The sequence below is a fragment of the Lepidochelys kempii genome, chromosome 26 (assembly GCF_965140265.1).
Source record: "Lepidochelys kempii isolate rLepKem1 chromosome 26, rLepKem1.hap2, whole genome shotgun sequence".
NCBI classification, from domain to species: Eukaryota; Metazoa; Chordata; order Testudines; family Cheloniidae; genus Lepidochelys; species Lepidochelys kempii.
Genome location: NC_133281.1, coordinates 7,372,788 through 7,388,927, shown reverse-complemented (window position 1 = coordinate 7,388,927; position 16,140 = coordinate 7,372,788). Strand labels below are relative to the sequence as shown.

Below are 16,140 nucleotides of genomic sequence, written 5' to 3'. Positions count from 1 at the left end.
GGGACGAGGGGGGCGAGGGACGATGCCATGGGGGGACGGGGACGAGGGGGGCGAGGGAAGATGCTGTGGGGGGACGAGGGGGGCGAGGGACGATGCTGTGGGGGGACGAGGGGGGCGAGGGACGATGCCGCGGGGGGACGGGGACGAGGGGGGCGAGGGAAGATGCCGTGTGGGGACGGGGACGAGGGGCGATGCCGCGGGGGGACGGGGACGAGGGGGGCGAGGGAAGATGCGGCGGGGGGACGGGGACGAGGGGGGCGAGGGACGATGCCGCGGGGGGCCGGGGACGAGGGGGGCGAGGGAAGATGCTGTGGGGGGACGGGCACAAGGGGGGCGAAGGAAGATGCTGTGGGGGGACAGGGATGAGGGGGGCGATGGAAGATGCTGTGCGGGGATGGGGACAAGGGGGGGCGAGGGAATATGCCGTGGGGGGACAGGGAGGAGGGGGGCGATGGAAGATGCCATGGGGGGATGGGGACGAGGGGGGCAAGGGAAGATGCCATTGGGGGACGGGGACGAGGGGGGGCGAGGGAAGATGCCATGGGGGACGGGGACGAGGGGGGTGAGGGAAGATGCCGTGGGGGAACGGGGAAAAGCGGGGCGAAGGAAGAAGCCATGCGGGGACGGGGACAAGGGGGGCGAGGGAAGATGCTGTGCGGGGACGGGGACGAGGGGGGCGAGGGAAGATGCCATGGGGGGACAGGGAGGAGGAGGGCGATGGAAGATGCCATGGGGGGATGGGGATGAGGAGGGCGATGGACGATGCTGTGGGAGGATGGGGACAAGGGGGACAATAGAAGATGCTGTGGGGGGAAGGGGACGAGGGGGGCCGATGGATGATGCCGTGGGGGGACGGGGACGAGCGGGGTGAGGGAAGATGCTGTAGGGGAACGGGGACGAGGGGGGCGAGGGAAGATGCTGTAGGGGGATGGGGACAAGGGGGGCGAGGGAAGATGCCGTGCGGGGACGGGGACGAGGGGGGCGAGGGAAGATGCCGTGCGGGGACGGGGACGAGGGGGGCGAGGGACGATGCCATGGGGGGACGGGGACGAGGGGGGCGAGGGACGATGCCGCGGGGGGACGGGGACGAGGGGGGCGAGGGACGATGCCATGGGGGGACGGGGACGAGGGGGACAATAGAAGATGCCGCGGGGGGACGGGGACGAGGGGGACGATGGACGATGCTGTGGGGGGACGAGGGGGGACGATGGACGATGCCGTGGGGGGACGGGGACGAGGGGGGTGAGGGAAGATGCTGTAGGGGGACGGAGACGAGGGGGGCGAGGGAAGATGCTGTAGGGGGATGGGGACAAGGGGGGCGAGGGAAGATGCCGTGCGGGGCCGGGGACGAGGGGGGCGAGGGACGATGCCGTGGGTGGCCGGGGACAAGGGGGGCGAGGGAAGATGCTGTGGGGGGACGAGGGGGGCGAGGGACGATGCCGCGGGGGGACGGGGACGAGGGGGGCGAGGGAAGATGCTGTAGGGGGATGGGGACAAGGGGGGCGAGGGAAGATGCCGTGTGGGGACGGGGACGAGGGGGGCGAGGGACGATGCCATGGGGGGACGGGGACGAGGGGGGCGAGGGACGATGCTGTGGGGGGACGAGGGGGGCGAGGGACGATGCCGCGGGGGGACGGGGACGAGGGGGGCGAGGGAAGATGCTGTGGGGGGCCGGGGACGAGGGGGGCGAGGGACGATGCCATGGGGGGACGGGGACGAGGGGGGCGAGGGAAGATGCTGTGGGGGGACGAGGGGGGCGAGGGACGATGCTGTGGGGGGACGAGGGGGGCGAGGGACGATGCCGCGGGGGGACGGGGACGAGGGGGGCGAGGGAAGATGCCGTGTGGGGACGGGGACGAGGGGCGATGCCGCGGGGGGACGGGGACGAGGGGGGCGAGGGAAGATGCGGCGGGGGGACGGGGACGAGGGGGGCGAGGGACGATGCCGCGGGGGGCCGGGGACGAGGGGGGCGAGGGAAGATGCGGCGGGGGGACGGGGACGAGGGGGGCGAGGGACGATGCCGCGGGGGGCCGGGGACGAGGGGGGCGAGGGAAGATGCTGTGGGGGGACGAGGGGGGCGAGGGACGATGCCGCGGGGGGCCGGGGACGAGGGGGGCGAGGGACGATGCCGTGGGTGGCCGGGGACAAGGGGGGCGAGGGAAGATGCTGTGGGGGGACGAGGGGGGCGAGGGACGATGCCGCGGGGGGACGGGGACGAGGGGGGCGAGGGAAGATGCTGTAGGGGGATGGGGACAAGGGGGGCGAGGGAAGATGCCGTGTGGGGACGGGGACGAGGGGGGCGAGGGACGATGCCATGGGGGGACGGGGACGAGGGGGGCGAGGGACGATGCTGTGGGGGGACGAGGGGGGCGAGGGACGATGCCGCGGGGGGACGGGGACGAGGGGGGCGAGGGAAGATGCTGTGGGGGGCCGGGGACGAGGGGGGCGAGGGACGATGCCATGGGGGGACGGGGACGAGGGGGGCGAGGGAAGATGCTGTGGGGGGACGAGGGGGGCGAGGGACGATGCTGTGGGGGGACGAGGGGGGCGAGGGACGATGCCGCGGGGGGACGGGGACGAGGGGGGCGAGGGAAGATGCCGTGTGGGGACGGGGACGAGGGGCGATGCCGCGGGGGGACGGGGACGAGGGGGGCGAGGGAAGATGCGGCGGGGGGACGGGGACGAGGGGGGCGAGGGACGATGCCGCGGGGGGCCGGGGACGAGGGGGGCGAGGGAAGATGCTGTGGGGGGACGGGCACAAGGGGGGCGAAGGAAGATGCTGTGGGGGGACAGGGATGAGGGGGGCGATGGAAGATGCTGTGCGGGGATGGGGACAAGGGGGGGCGAGGGAATATGCCGTGGGGGGACAGGGAGGAGGGGGGCGATGGAAGATGCCATGGGGGGATGGGGACGAGGGGGGCAAGGGAAGATGCCATTGGGGGACGGGGACGAGGGGGGGCGAGGGAAGATGCCATGGGGGACGGGGACGAGGGGGGTGAGGGAAGATGCCGTGGGGGAACGGGGAAAAGCGGGGCGAAGGAAGAAGCCATGCGGGGACGGGGACAAGGGGGGCGAGGGAAGATGCTGTGCGGGGACGGGGACGAGGGGGGCGAGGGAAGATGCCATGGGGGGACAGGGAGGAGGAGGGCGATGGAAGATGCCATGGGGGGATGGGGATGAGGAGGGCGATGGACGATGCTGTGGGAGGATGGGGACAAGGGGGACAATAGAAGATGCTGTGGGGGGAAGGGGACGAGGGGGGCCGATGGATGATGCCGTGGGGGGACGGGGACGAGCGGGGTGAGGGAAGATGCTGTAGGGGAACGGGGACGAGGGGGGCGAGGGAAGATGCTGTAGGGGGATGGGGACAAGGGGGGCGAGGGAAGATGCCGTGCGGGGACGGGGACGAGGGGGGCGAGGGAAGATGCCGTGCGGGGACGGGGACGAGGGGGGCGAGGGACGATGCCATGGGGGGACGGGGACGAGGGGGGCGAGGGACGATGCCGCGGGGGGACGGGGACGAGGGGGGCGAGGGACGATGCCATGGGGGGACGGGGACGAGGGGGACAATAGAAGATGCCGCGGGGGGACGGGGACGAGGGGGACGATGGACGATGCTGTGGGGGGACGAGGGGGGACGATGGACGATGCCGTGGGGGGACGGGGACGAGGGGGGTGAGGGAAGATGCTGTAGGGGGACGGAGACGAGGGGGGCGAGGGAAGATGCTGTAGGGGGATGGGGACAAGGGGGGCGAGGGAAGATGCCGTGCGGGGACGGGGACGAGGGGGGCGAGGGACGATGCCGTGGGGGGACGGGGACGAGGGGGACAATAGAAAATGCCGCGGGGGGACGGGGACGAGGGGGGCAAGGGAAGATGCTGTGGGGGGACAAGGGGGGGCGATGGACGATGCCGCGGGGGGACGGGGACAAGGGAGACAATAGAAGATGCTGTGGAGGGACGAGGGGGGCGAGGGATGATGCCGCGGGGGGACGGGGACGAGGGGGGCGAGGGAAGATGCTGTAGGGGGATGGGGACAAGGGGGGCGAGGGACGATGCCGTGGGGGGACGGGGACGAGGGGGGCGAGGGACGATGCCGTGGGGGGACGGGGACGAGGGGGACAATAGAAAATGCCGCGGGGGGACGGGGACGAGGGGGGCAAGGGAAGATGCTGTGGGGGGACGAGGGGGGCGATGGACGATGCCGCGGGGGGACGGGGACAAGGGAGACAATAGAAGATGCTGTGGAGGGACGAGGGGGGCAAGGGATGATGCCGCGGGGGGACGGGGACGAGGGGGGCGAGGGAAGATGCTGTAGGGGGATGGGGACAAGGGGGGCGAGGGAAGATGCCGTGTGGGGACGGGGACGAGGGGGGCGAGGGACGATGCCATGGGGGGACGGGGACGAGGGGGACAATAGAAGATGCCGCGGGGGGACGGGGACGAGGGGGACGATGGACGATGCTGTGGGGGGACGAGGGGGGACGATGGACGATGCCGTGGGGGGACGGGGACGAGGGGGGTGAGGGAAGATGCTGTAGGGGGACGGAGACGAGGGGGGCGAGGGAAGATGCTGTAGGGGGATGGGGACAAGGGGGGCGAGGGAAGATGCCGTGCGGGGACGGGGACGAGGGGGGCGAGGGACGATGCCGCGGGGGGACGGGGACGAGGGGGACAATAGAAAATGCCGCGGGGGGACGGGGACGAGGGGGGCAAGGGAAGATGCTGTGGGGGGACAAGGGGGGCGATGGACGATGCCGCGGGGGGACGGGGACAAGGGAGACAATAGAAGATGCTGTGGAGGGACGAGGGGGGCGAGGGATGATGCCGCGGGGGGACGGGGACGAGGGGGGCGAGGGAAGATGCTGTAGGGGGATGGGGACAAGGGGGGCGAGGGACGATGCCGTGGGGGGACGGGGACGAGGGGGGCGAGGGACGATGCCGTGGGGGGACGGGGACGAGGGGGACAATAGAAAATGCCGCGGGGGGACGGGGACGAGGGGGGCAAGGGAAGATGCTGTGGGGGGACGAGGGGGGCGATGGACGATGCCGCGGGGGGACGGGGACAAGGGAGACAATAGAAGATGCTGTGGAGGGACGAGGGGGGCAAGGGATGATGCCGCGGGGGGACGGGGACGAGGGGGGCGAGGGAAGATGCTGTAGGGGGATGGGGACAAGGGGGGCGAGGGAAGATGCCGTGTGGGGACGGGGACGAGGGGGGCGAGGGACGATGCCATGGGGGGACGGGGACGAGGGGGGCGAGGGAAGATGCTGTGGGGGGACGAGGGGGGCGAGGGACGATGCCGCGGGGGGACGGGGACGAGGGGGGTGAGGGAAGATGCTGTAGGGGGACGGGGACAAGGGGGGCGAGGGAAGATGCTGTAGGGGGATGGGGACAAGGGGGGCAAGGGACGATGCCGTGGGGGGACGGGGACGAGGGGGGCTAGGGACGATGCCGTGGGGGGACGGGGACGAGGGGGACAATAGAAAATGCCGCGGGGGGACGGGGACGAGGGGGGCAAGGGAAGATGCTGTGGGGGGACGAGGGAGGCGATGGACGATGCCGCGGGGGGACGGGGACAAGGGAGACAATAGAAGATGCTGTGGAGGGACGAGGGGGGCGAGGGATGATGCCGCGGGGGGACGGGGACGAGGGGGGCGAGGGAAGATGCTGTAGGGGGATGGGGACAAGGGGGGCGAGGGAAGATGCCGTGTGGGGACGGGGACGAGGGGGGCGAGGGACGATGCCATGGGGGGACGGGGACGAGGGGGGCGAGGGACGATGCTGTGGGGGGACGAGGGGGGCGAGGGACGATGCCGCGGGGGGACGGGGACGAGGGGGGCGAGGGAAGATGCTGTGGGGGGCCGGGGACGAGGGGGGCGAGGGACGATGCCATGGGGGGACGGGGACGAGGGGGGCGAGGGAAGATGCTGTGGGGGGATGAGGGGGGCGAGGGACGATGCTGTGGGGGGACGAGGGGGGCGAGGGACGATGCCGCGGGGGGACGGGGACGAGGGGGGCGAGGGAAGATGCCGTGTGGGGACGGGGACGAGGGGCGATGCCGCGGGGGGACGGGGACGAGGGGGGCGAGGGAAGATGCGGCGGGGGGACGGGGACGAGGGGGGCGAGGGACGATGCCGCGGGGGGCCGGGGACGAGGGGGGCGAGGGAAGATGCTGTGGGGGGACGAGGGGGGCGAGGGACGATGCCGCGGGGGGCCGGGGACGAGGGGGGCGAGGGACGATGCTGTGGGGGGCCGGGGACAAGGGGGGCGAGGGAAGATGCTGTGGGGGGACGAGGGGGGCGAGGGACGATGCCACGGGGGGACGGGGACGAGGGGGGCGAGGGAAGATGCTGTAGGGGGATGGGGACAAGGGGGGCGAGGGAAGATGCCGTGTGGGGACGGGGACGAGGGGGGCGAGGGACGATGCCATGGGGGGACGGGGACGAGGGGGGCGAGGGACGATGCTGTGGGGGGACGAGGGGGGCGAGGGACGATGCCGCGGGGGGACGGGGACGAGGGGGGCGAGGGAAGATGCTGTGGGGGGCCGGGGACGAGGGGGGCGAGGGACGATGCCATGGGGGGACGGGGACGAGGGGGGCGAGGGAAGATTCTGTGGGGGGACGAGGGGGGCGAGGGACGATGCTGTGGGGGGACGAGGGGGGCGAGGGACGATGCCGCGGGGGGACGGGGACGAGGGGGGCGAGGGAAGATGCTGTGGGGGGCCGGGGACGAGGGGGGCGAGGGACGATGCCATGGGGGGACGGGGACGAGGGGGGCGAGGGAAGATGCTGTGGGGGGACGAGGGGGGCGAGGGACGATGCTGTGGGGGGACGAGGGGGGCGAGGGACGATGCCGCGGGGGGACGGGGACGAGGGGGGCGAGGGAAGATGCCGTGTGGGGACGGGGACGAGGGGCGATGCCGCGGGGGGACGGGGACGAGGGGGGCGGGGGAAGATGCGGCGGGGGGACGGGGACGAGGGGGGCGAGGGACGATGCCGCGGGGGGCCGGGGACGAGGGGGGCGAGGGAAGATGCTGTGGGGGGACGAGGGGGGCGAGGGACGATGCCGCGGGGGGACGGGGACGAGGGGGGCGAGGGAAGATGCTGTGGGGGGACGAGGGGGGCGAGGGACGATGCCGCGGGGGGACGGGGACGAGGGGGGCGAGGGAAGATGCTGTGGGGGGACGAGGGGGACGAGGGACGATGCCGCGGGGGGACAGGGACAAGGGAGACAATAGAAGATGCTGTGGGGGGACGAGGGGGGCGAGGGACGATGCCGCGGGGGGCCGGGGACGAGGGGGGCGAGGGACGATGCCGCGGGGGGCCGGGGACGAGGGGGACGAGGGACGATGCCGTGGGGGGACGAGGGAAGATGCCGTGGGGGGACGAGGGACGATGCCGCGGGGGGCCGGGCTGCAGCGGGCTGAGAGTCACTCCGAGGGCGGGAGGCGACCCGAGGCGGAGCCCGGCCCCTCCCCGTGGCGCAGCGCGCCCCCCGCTCCTGGCAGCGGCGCCGGGGCGGCCGCCTCAGCGCCCCCTTGCGCGGGTATAAATAGGGGCGGGCGGCCGGGCGCAGAACAGCCAGCCCCGTCTCCTCCTGCTCCTGCGGCGGCCGGCGCCATGAGCTCCTTCGGCTACGACCCCTTCTTCCCCGCCTACAAGCGGCGCTACGCCGAGAGCCCCCGGCTGCACATGGCCGCGGTGCGCAGCAGCAGCGGCGGCGGCGGCGGCTATGGCTTGTCCCGCTCCCCCTACTCCAGCCTCTCGGCGCCGGCCTCCTCCGTGTCGGCGCGCCGCAGCTACGCCGCCTCCTCGGCCTCGGCCTCGGCCTGCCTGCTGCCCGCGGGGGAGAGCTTCGACCTGGGCCAGGTGGCGGCCATGAGCAGCGACCTCAAGTCGCTCCGCAGCCAGGAGAAGGCGCAGCTGCAGGACCTCAACGACCGCTTCGCCAGCTTCATCGAGCGGGTGCACGAGCTGGAGCAGCAGAACAAGGTGCTGGAGGCCGAGCTGCTGGTGCTGCGGCAGAAGCACGCCGAGCCCTCCCGCTTCCGCGCCCTCTACGAGCAGGAGATCCGCGAGCTGCGCCTGGCGGCCGAGGAGGCCGGCGGCGAGAAGCAGGCGCTGCAGGGCGAGCGGGAGAGCCTGGAGGAGACGCTGCGCGGGCTGCAGGCGCGCTACGAGGAGGAGACCCTGGGCCGGGAGGAGGCCGAGGGCCGGCTGCTGGAGGCGCGCAAAGGGGCGGACGAGGCGGCGCTGGCCCGGGCCGAGCTGGAGAAGCGCGTCGACAGCCTGCTGGACGAGCTGGCCTTCCTCAAGAAGGTGCACGAGGAGGAGCTGGCCGAGCTGCAGGCGCAGATCCAGTACGCGCACCTCTCGGTGGAGATGGACGTGGCGGCCAAGCCGGACCTCTCGGCCGCGCTGCGCGACATCCGGGCGCAGTACGAGAAGCTGGCGGCCCGCAACATGCAGAACGCCGAGGAGTGGTTCCGCAGCCGCTTCACCGTGCTCACCGAGAGCGCCGCCAAGAACACGGACGCCGTGCGGGCCGCCAAGGACGAGATCTCCGAGAGCCGCCGCCTGCTCAAGGCCAAGACGCTGGAGATCGAGGCCACCCGCGGCATGAACGAGGCGATGGAGCGGCAGCTGCAGGAGCTGGAGGAGAAGCAGAACGACGACATCTCCGCCATGCAGGTGAGCCAGCCGCCGCCCGCCCCGCGGGCGGGGATCCGGGGCCCCTGGAGCGCCCGGGCGGGCAGCGGGGGAGCGCACCGGGCAGCATTCCCAGCAGGAGCTGTCCAGCACCCGCAGCGCCCAGACGGGTAACTTCAGGCACCATCCCCAGCGCCCGCCCAGGGAGCTGCCCGGCGCCGTGGGGTGTCCCTCGCGCCCGCCCAGGGAGCTGCCCGGCGCCGTGGGGTGTCCCTCGCGCCCGCCCAGGGAGCTGTCCAGCACCTAGGTAAGTAATGAAGGCAGTAACCCCAGCATCTGTCCAGGCACGGTGCAGAAATCCCCATCATCTGCACCCGGCTCCAAAGCCCATTGAAGTCAGTGGGAATACACTAATTGTCTTCTGCAAGCTTTGGATCGGGCCCTACTCAGGGAATTGAACCCTGCAGTGTTCTGGGCAACTCAGAGCTCTCCCCCTGCAGGGACCCCCGGAACATAGACTGTGCTTCCTTGCAATTAAAAGCAAAATGTCCGTGGTGCTTGTATCCTCCGCTATAGGAGAAAGTAACAAAAAAGGTTTGCATTAAGCAGGATGTATATTAATTACAGGAATAGTTTTTAAAGAGTTAAGTTGAAAGCCAATTCCGGTTAAATAAGCAGAACTCAGCAATAAGAGTCGCATCTAAAAAGGTAAGGAGGACTTGTGGCACCTTAGAGACTAACCAATTTATTAGAGCATGAGCTTTCCTGAGCTACAGCTCACTTCATCAGATGCATATCGTGGTATGCATAACAATATGCATCTGATGAAGTGAGCTGTAGCTCAGGAAAGCTCATGCTCTAATAAATTGGTTAGTCTCTAAGGTGCCACAAGTACTCCTTTTCTTTTTGCGAATACAGACTAACACGGCTGTTACTCTGAAATCTAAAAAGGTGTCATTAGTTATGATGAATGTTTTGCAATGCTTATAACAGAGTGCAGTTAAATGAGCTGCATTACTTACAAAGGTGTTTAACACAGTGCTAATTACATGACTACAATTAAAAACACTCATAGTTATGATCACTTTGGTAAATGTTGGCGTACAGTTCTATTAGCAGGATTAAAATTCATTGGGTTGAGATATTTATGAATTATATATTGTCGTTAATGAATAAAATCGGAATGGGTGGCATTAGTTCTAATGCATGCTCGATGATATTAATTAGATGGACACATTTTTAAAGGATTTAATTGATCCTTTAATGAAAAAATAATGTAATTAATTAAGAAGATCATGCTAGAAAATGCAAAAGGAGTAAAGAATAAAAGATTAAGAAAAAATGAAGGGAGTATGTATTTAAAAAATACAAAAATTTCAGGAATAATTCAGTCCTTGAATCACTTATTACTGTATGTAAAATCTTGTGGCCCTTACTCAGGCAAAACTCTTCATCAGCACCTGTCAGGAATAGTCTAGTTATTACATAGTTCTGTCCTGAGTGCAGGGGACTGGACTAGATGACCTATTGCGGTCCCTTCCAATCCTACACTTCTGTGATTCTGTGATTAAAGGCATTTGGAAGTTTTGCCATAGTAAGAAGTACAGGATTATATCATTAAAACAAAATGTGATTCAAGAGGGTCATTCTCTCCTTTAGTAACCACCATATTAGGAACTAACTAGTTTGAAGTAGCAAAGAATCCCTCACTTCTTTGATGGAAATGGAGTAGATAAACATATCTTCAAATGCAGGTAGTGAGCACAAAATGTAATGGGCCAGATCTTTAGCTGGTGCAAATCGATGTAGCTCCACTGAGGAACTATGCCAGTAGATACCATCTAAGGATCTGGTCCATTGTGTTTATTGGCAGGAAGTTCCATGAATTAAAGAAAAACGACATTAGGCTAACACGTAAAATAGTATTTGTTATGGTGTAGCTTTACAACATAACTTGCTTTCTGTCCTCAAATGAGCACCGCTTCTTTAAAAAAGAGTGGGGACTAAAATACATTTTGGCAACTGTTTGTGAGAAACAGGGAAAATCAAAACCACTTTGGATCTTAAAAATATTAAATGAAATGGAATCATATATGCTAGACATGGAAAAACCCTATCAGATGATGCGGCACTTAATGTGAGTTTCAACCTTCTATTTGAAGCCAGACTTGGGTCCATGAAATACATTCCCTTGCTGCAACAGGATTGCATTTAATTGGATTGTAGCATTATTTTCCAAGCCGTCACTGCAGTACATAAGAGGAACGAAAGATTTTATGTTTCTGAATATTCTTATTCCCAACAGGACACCATTAATAAATTAGAAAATGAACTGAGAACCACAAAGAGTGAGATGGCCCGTTATTTGAAAGAATATCAAGATCTTCTCAATGTGAAAATGGCTCTGGATATTGAAATTGCAGCATACAGGTATGATGGAGAAAGAGTTAAGTGAATCAGAAATTTTCTCTTGCAGCTGGAGAAATTCCATTTTATTTTTCATGCCTCTCGCTAGCTTCAAGCCCTTTATATAATCAGCTCTAATATTTGGCAAGAATTATAGCTGCTGACTACGTTAGCCTTTCATAGACTAATAGGTATCTGAAATAGATAGGAACTGTTAGGTCATTTTCTGCACTCTCTTGTCACTATAGAAAACATTGCTGCACGTTTCCTATAGAATTCTATTTTATTCTTCAGTGTTTTTATTAACTAGCCCCTTAAGCCACTCACAGAAAAAGCCAACCAAAGATGATTTGAAGGTGAAGTGTTTGCTTCAGGACAAAATCTTCACTATATAATAAACCTTCCATGCTTAGATTTGTTGAATACAAAAAAGTTTATTAGAACCAGCAAAGCCTAATTAAAATAATAAATACAAAGGTTGGGGTTATCAACAGTGCCTAAGTGAGTTCGGAGCACAACTCCCACTAAAAGTTACTTAGGTGCTTTTAAAATCTCAGCTAATGTTTGGGAGCAAACTTACTGCTACATCACTGTTCTATGCTTGACCCAAGGCATTAATGGAAACTGCAAACCTCAAGTTAAAATTATGTTGCCTGCCTGCATCTGAGTGTAGAGGCAGGGGACTATTTTTTCAGTATAAAACTGCTTGGTATATTTATTAAACTGGGACTCCCTGGAACAAAGGAGGAGGTCAAATGGTTGGGTGTCCCTACTCTGCAGTCCTACAGTGTAACAGAATACAACTATCTTCCACTGTTGTCGTAGTGATGTTATTTTCGTGCTGTTTTTCATTAGTTCCCTTTCAAAGGGATCTTTACATCCAGCGATGCACATTGATGTCTAATTTCTACCTTGGGTAACTCCTTTTGATAAAGTGCCATCCTATCTTTTTGGATCAATGTATAATTGCCAGACAGTTGGTTATTGTAGAATAATGGTATTTGTTACTAAAAGTGTGTAAGACGATAATCTTTTTGGGGGCGGGGACCATCTTTTTGTTCTGTGTTTGTACAGCCTCCAGCACAATGTGGCCCTGGCCCATGAATGGGGCTTCTAGGCACGACTGCAGGACAAACAATACATAATTGTTTCTTTTTCCTCCTCTAGAAAACTGTTGGAAGGTGAGGAGACACGGCTTAGTTTCACTGGTGTTGGAAGCATAACCAGTGGCTACACTCAGAGTGCCCCAGTCTTTGGCAGGTCTGCCTACAGCGGTTTACAGAGCAGCTCCTATCTGATGTCAGCCCGTTCCTTCCCTGCTTACTACTCCAGTCACGTTCAGGAAGAACAGATAGAAGTAGAGGAGACTATTGAGGCAGCAAAAATGGAAGTGGCCAAAGCAGCACCCCCTTCAGAAGGAGAAGGTGAGGAGGAGGAGGAGAAGGAGGAGGCTGAGGAAGAGGAGGGAGGAGAAGAAGCTGAAGAAGAGGAAGAAGGTACATTTGGTTCCTTTCAAAGCATGCTATTCCTGAATTCACCTATGCTCATATATGAGGCCTCAATCTGCAAACCTTTGTTAATATAAACACTCCTAACTCAAGTGAATAGACCCATTGGCTTAAATGGGGCTATTCACATAAGTAAGGAATTGTTGGATTGACCCCATGATGCCTGTGTGGGAAAACCTAAGTACAATATGAAGGATGAAATCAGACAAATATTGAATGTTCAATACATTATGGGGCTGATCCTGCTCTCCTGGCAGTCAATGGGAGCTTTGCAATTGACTTTCAAAGGAAGAGCATTGGGCTATGTTAATAGAAAGTGCTATTGGCAAATTCTCAAGCCAATAAACAATACTTAACTTACCATTTGCAGACATTCCTGGAAAGAACAGGAACATCTTGAACTAAATATTAATTCCCAGAGAAGATCTTGAACCAGATCCTTGGCTGGCATAAATGAATGCGATTGAGTTCAGTGAAGCTGTGCTGATTTACATCAGCTGGGGATCTTGCCAGTTCTTTCACTGTCCTCCTTCCACCAAAGTACTTTTTTCCCATTACATTCTTTACTAAACTCGGAAGTTTTTAAAGAAACATTTAAAAATAATTATTCTCCGGAGCATTCTTTCCCAGTTCCTGTTGCAATTTGTTTAGTTATTCTGTGTCTTTGAACTAGAGCTCCACTGAGAACCTTCATTCTCTTTTTGATGCTATAATCGTTCTCGGGGCAGCATAAACAATGGGTGGTAAAATCTTAAATGTGGGGAAAAAATTAAACAGGCAGCTATTAATGATCTGTGATGATTAATCCTTGAGGGAGGATTTCAACTACATACATCTGAAAGCAAATTTGGTTTTATTTAAACAGTTACCTAAGATCCACTTAGTATGAAAGCTCATCTGTAACTAGATAGTGCATTGTCTAGTAGATCACCAATGTGCTCATCCAAAGTTCACTGAAGTCAGTGGAAAGACTCCTTTTGACTTCAGTGGGTTTTGGATCAGGGCTTAAAATGAGTTGGCAATCAGTTATGGTTTTTTTAAGGCCAGGATTTTCAAAGGAGCCTAGAGAAGTTAAACACCCAAATCCCTTTGAAATTCAATATGATTTAGTGCCTAACTCTCTTTTTCTCTTGAAAGCCCTAGCTTAAATAAACACACCCTAAAGTTAATGTACGGTTTTTTGATGTCCCCAAACTAAGTTCATTTATGCTCCCATTGAGGTCAGCAGAGGTTTTATCACTGACTTCAATTAAAGCAGAATCAAGACCCTGGCTCAGCAGCCACTACATGCAAGATGTGGAATTCTTTATTGCTGCTCAATTTTTAAAGGTGCCAAGGAGGAATCTGAGGAAGCCAAAGAGGGTGAGGAGGAGGAAGGAGGAGAAGAGGAAGAAGCAGAAGAAGGAGAGGAATCCCAAGAGGCTGCTGAGGAAGCTGAAGATGGGGAGAAGAAGGAAGAGGCAGCAGGAAAGGAAGAGAAAAAAGAGACAAAGAAGGATTGATTTAGACTGTGTGTCAGTTTCCCCAATCAGGTCACAAAACAATCCATAAATTTACTGAGCTAAAAATGTCACACCATGTATTTAATTCAGAGACCATTTAGGTTTAAAGTTAAAGTTCTATGGTGTTTTTTCTCTATGCACAGTGTAAGTATGCTTGCAGAGTACCCATTGGCTTGCTTCCAGAATATGCATGGTGTTTACTTACTTTACAGTTCAGGAGCTACGTTCAATTTGGATGATTCAAAACCTTAAAATTAAAATAAAATTAAGTCCCTTGGGAGACAAAATATGTTTAAACTAAATTCAAAATAGCTATGGAACCTTGAGTGGTAAAGTAACGAAGGCTTCAATAAAGTATGTGCAATAAAGCTAGACAATAAAGTTAAAGAACTGCATACACAGTTTTCTCACAGTGTGTGTGTCATATGTTACCAAATACATCTGGAAATGACTGATAAAATTATACACATTAGAACGAAGTACCAATGTTCCAGTCCTCTATAGGTAATACTGGTAAATATTCCTTTTCAGCTGGTGCTTTTGAGGACGTAAACACAGAGTTATCGTTCACAAATTCTTCACATGTCTGGAACATAATCTGTATTGAACAGTCTAAGTAGCGAAGGAAATAATGGGGAGGGGGAGCGATTTATAAGCCCCCTCCAAGCTGCAAAGTGTAGCACATGGACAGACTGCCAGGTCTATGCAGAGCCCCACTGAAGAAATGGTGATTCCATACAGCCACAGCAGTCTGAGTATATGCTCTCAGTTGCATGATTTAAAGCCATAGTCACTACACTTCTGGAAAGGTTTTACATTGCAGCTTGGGAGTTGCATTGCACACATACTGGCATAAGGGACAGATTTAGTTCAACTCCAGTGTGAGAGAATCCAGTGTGGACAGAAAGGGGAAAATATATATATTAGCATATTCTAACACAAACACAGTTCTCAGAGGGCGTCATTTGGAATTCACTCAGGTCCTTTATGCTTTACAACCTGATCCAAAGCCCACTGAAGTCAATGGAAATTCACTTCAGGGGACTTTGGATCAGGTCCTTAATAAAAATTATCAAAACTGTGTTGCATTCAAGGGGAATGACATCAAACATTTATATCTTTCTACTTGAATGTGACCTGCTTTCCCATAGAGCTTTCACTAAGTTATCTTCGTACCTTCCCCCCAGGAGTCTTCCTTTCTACTGCAAATCAGCCAATGACTTTCAGCTTCCAAAGATCAGCCTAAAGTTGCACGAAATAGGATCACAGAGTAGACAAAAAATGAGAGCAACTAGAAAGGGAAGAGCGAGGCAAACCATGACAGCAACTCTCAAAAGAAGATAAGTATCTCATATCTTGTTCTGAGCATATTTATTTTCAGTGACTATAAATGAGGCAGCATGGGAGCTAGTGTATAGGGACACAGGATGAAATTCTGCCCCTATGCAGAGGACCAGCACAGGACTTATGCAACACTTAAGTCCCATTTAGGTAAATTACCAAGTGAAGCTAAACCAATTTAAGCAAAGATTACACTGGGACTGGAGCACATGATTTACGAGGAGAGGCTGAGGGAACTGGGATTATTTAGTCTGCAGAAGAAAAGGATGAGGGGGGATTTGATAGCTGCTTTCAGGGGGTTCTAAAGAGGATGGATCTAGACTGTTCTCTGTGGTACCAGATGACAGAACGAGGAGCAATGGTTTCAAGTTGCGGTGCGGGAGGTTTAGGTTGGATATTAGGAAAAACTATTTCACTAGGAGGGTGGTGAAGCACTGGAATGGGTTGCCTCGGGAGGTGGTGGAATCACCTTCCTTAGAGGTTTTTACAACCCAGCTTGGCAAAGCCCTGGCTGGGATGATTTCATTGGGGATTGGTCCTGCTTTGAGCAGGGGGTTGGACTAGATGACCTCCGGAGGTCCCTTCCAACCCTGATATTCTATGATCCTACACCAGTTTAAATGTGTCTACATCAAGGGTTTGCACAGGTTTAGCTCAATCCATTTAAAACTGATCTAAGAGTTAAACCAAAGCAAGTTTTCTAATGTACAGCCCTCCTAAGAGACGGGATGA

The 16,140-nt window shown here is 58.4% G+C and overlaps 1 protein-coding gene across 2 annotated transcripts; it reads left to right on the top strand.

Annotated features, from left to right (window-relative positions):
- The first annotated feature begins 7,366 nt into the window (after nt 1-7,366).
- NEFL (neurofilament light chain) lies at nt 7,367-14,471 on the top strand. 2 transcript variants are annotated; one of them, XM_073325123.1, is made up of 4 exons: nt 7,367-8,693; nt 10,957-11,081; nt 12,225-12,481; nt 13,895-14,471. In XM_073325123.1, exons 1-4 carry the CDS (start codon nt 7,398-7,400, stop codon nt 14,065-14,067), a joined length of 1,851 nt encoding a protein of 616 aa, XP_073181224.1. In that variant the 5' UTR covers nt 7,367-7,397; the 3' UTR covers nt 14,068-14,471. The 2 variants fall into 2 exon arrangements, with proteins under 2 accessions (XP_073181224.1, XP_073181223.1); XM_073325122.1 differs by having other exon boundaries at nt 12,225-12,553.
- Nucleotides 14,472-16,140: the final 1,669 nt, after the last annotated feature.

Excerpts from the sequence above, each read along its gene's own strand:
- NEFL (XM_073325122.1), top strand. The coding sequence starts at position 7,398 with ATGCCGCGGGGGGCCGGGCTGCAGCGGGCTGAGAGTCACTCCGAGGGC. Across the intron at positions 8,694-10,956 it reads ACGACATCTCCGCCATGCAG|GACACCATTAATAAATTAGA; the intron begins GTGAGCCAGCCG and ends TATTCCCAACAG. Across the intron at positions 11,082-12,224 it reads ATTGAAATTGCAGCATACAG|AAAACTGTTGGAAGGTGAGG; the intron begins GTATGATGGAGA and ends TTCCTCCTCTAG.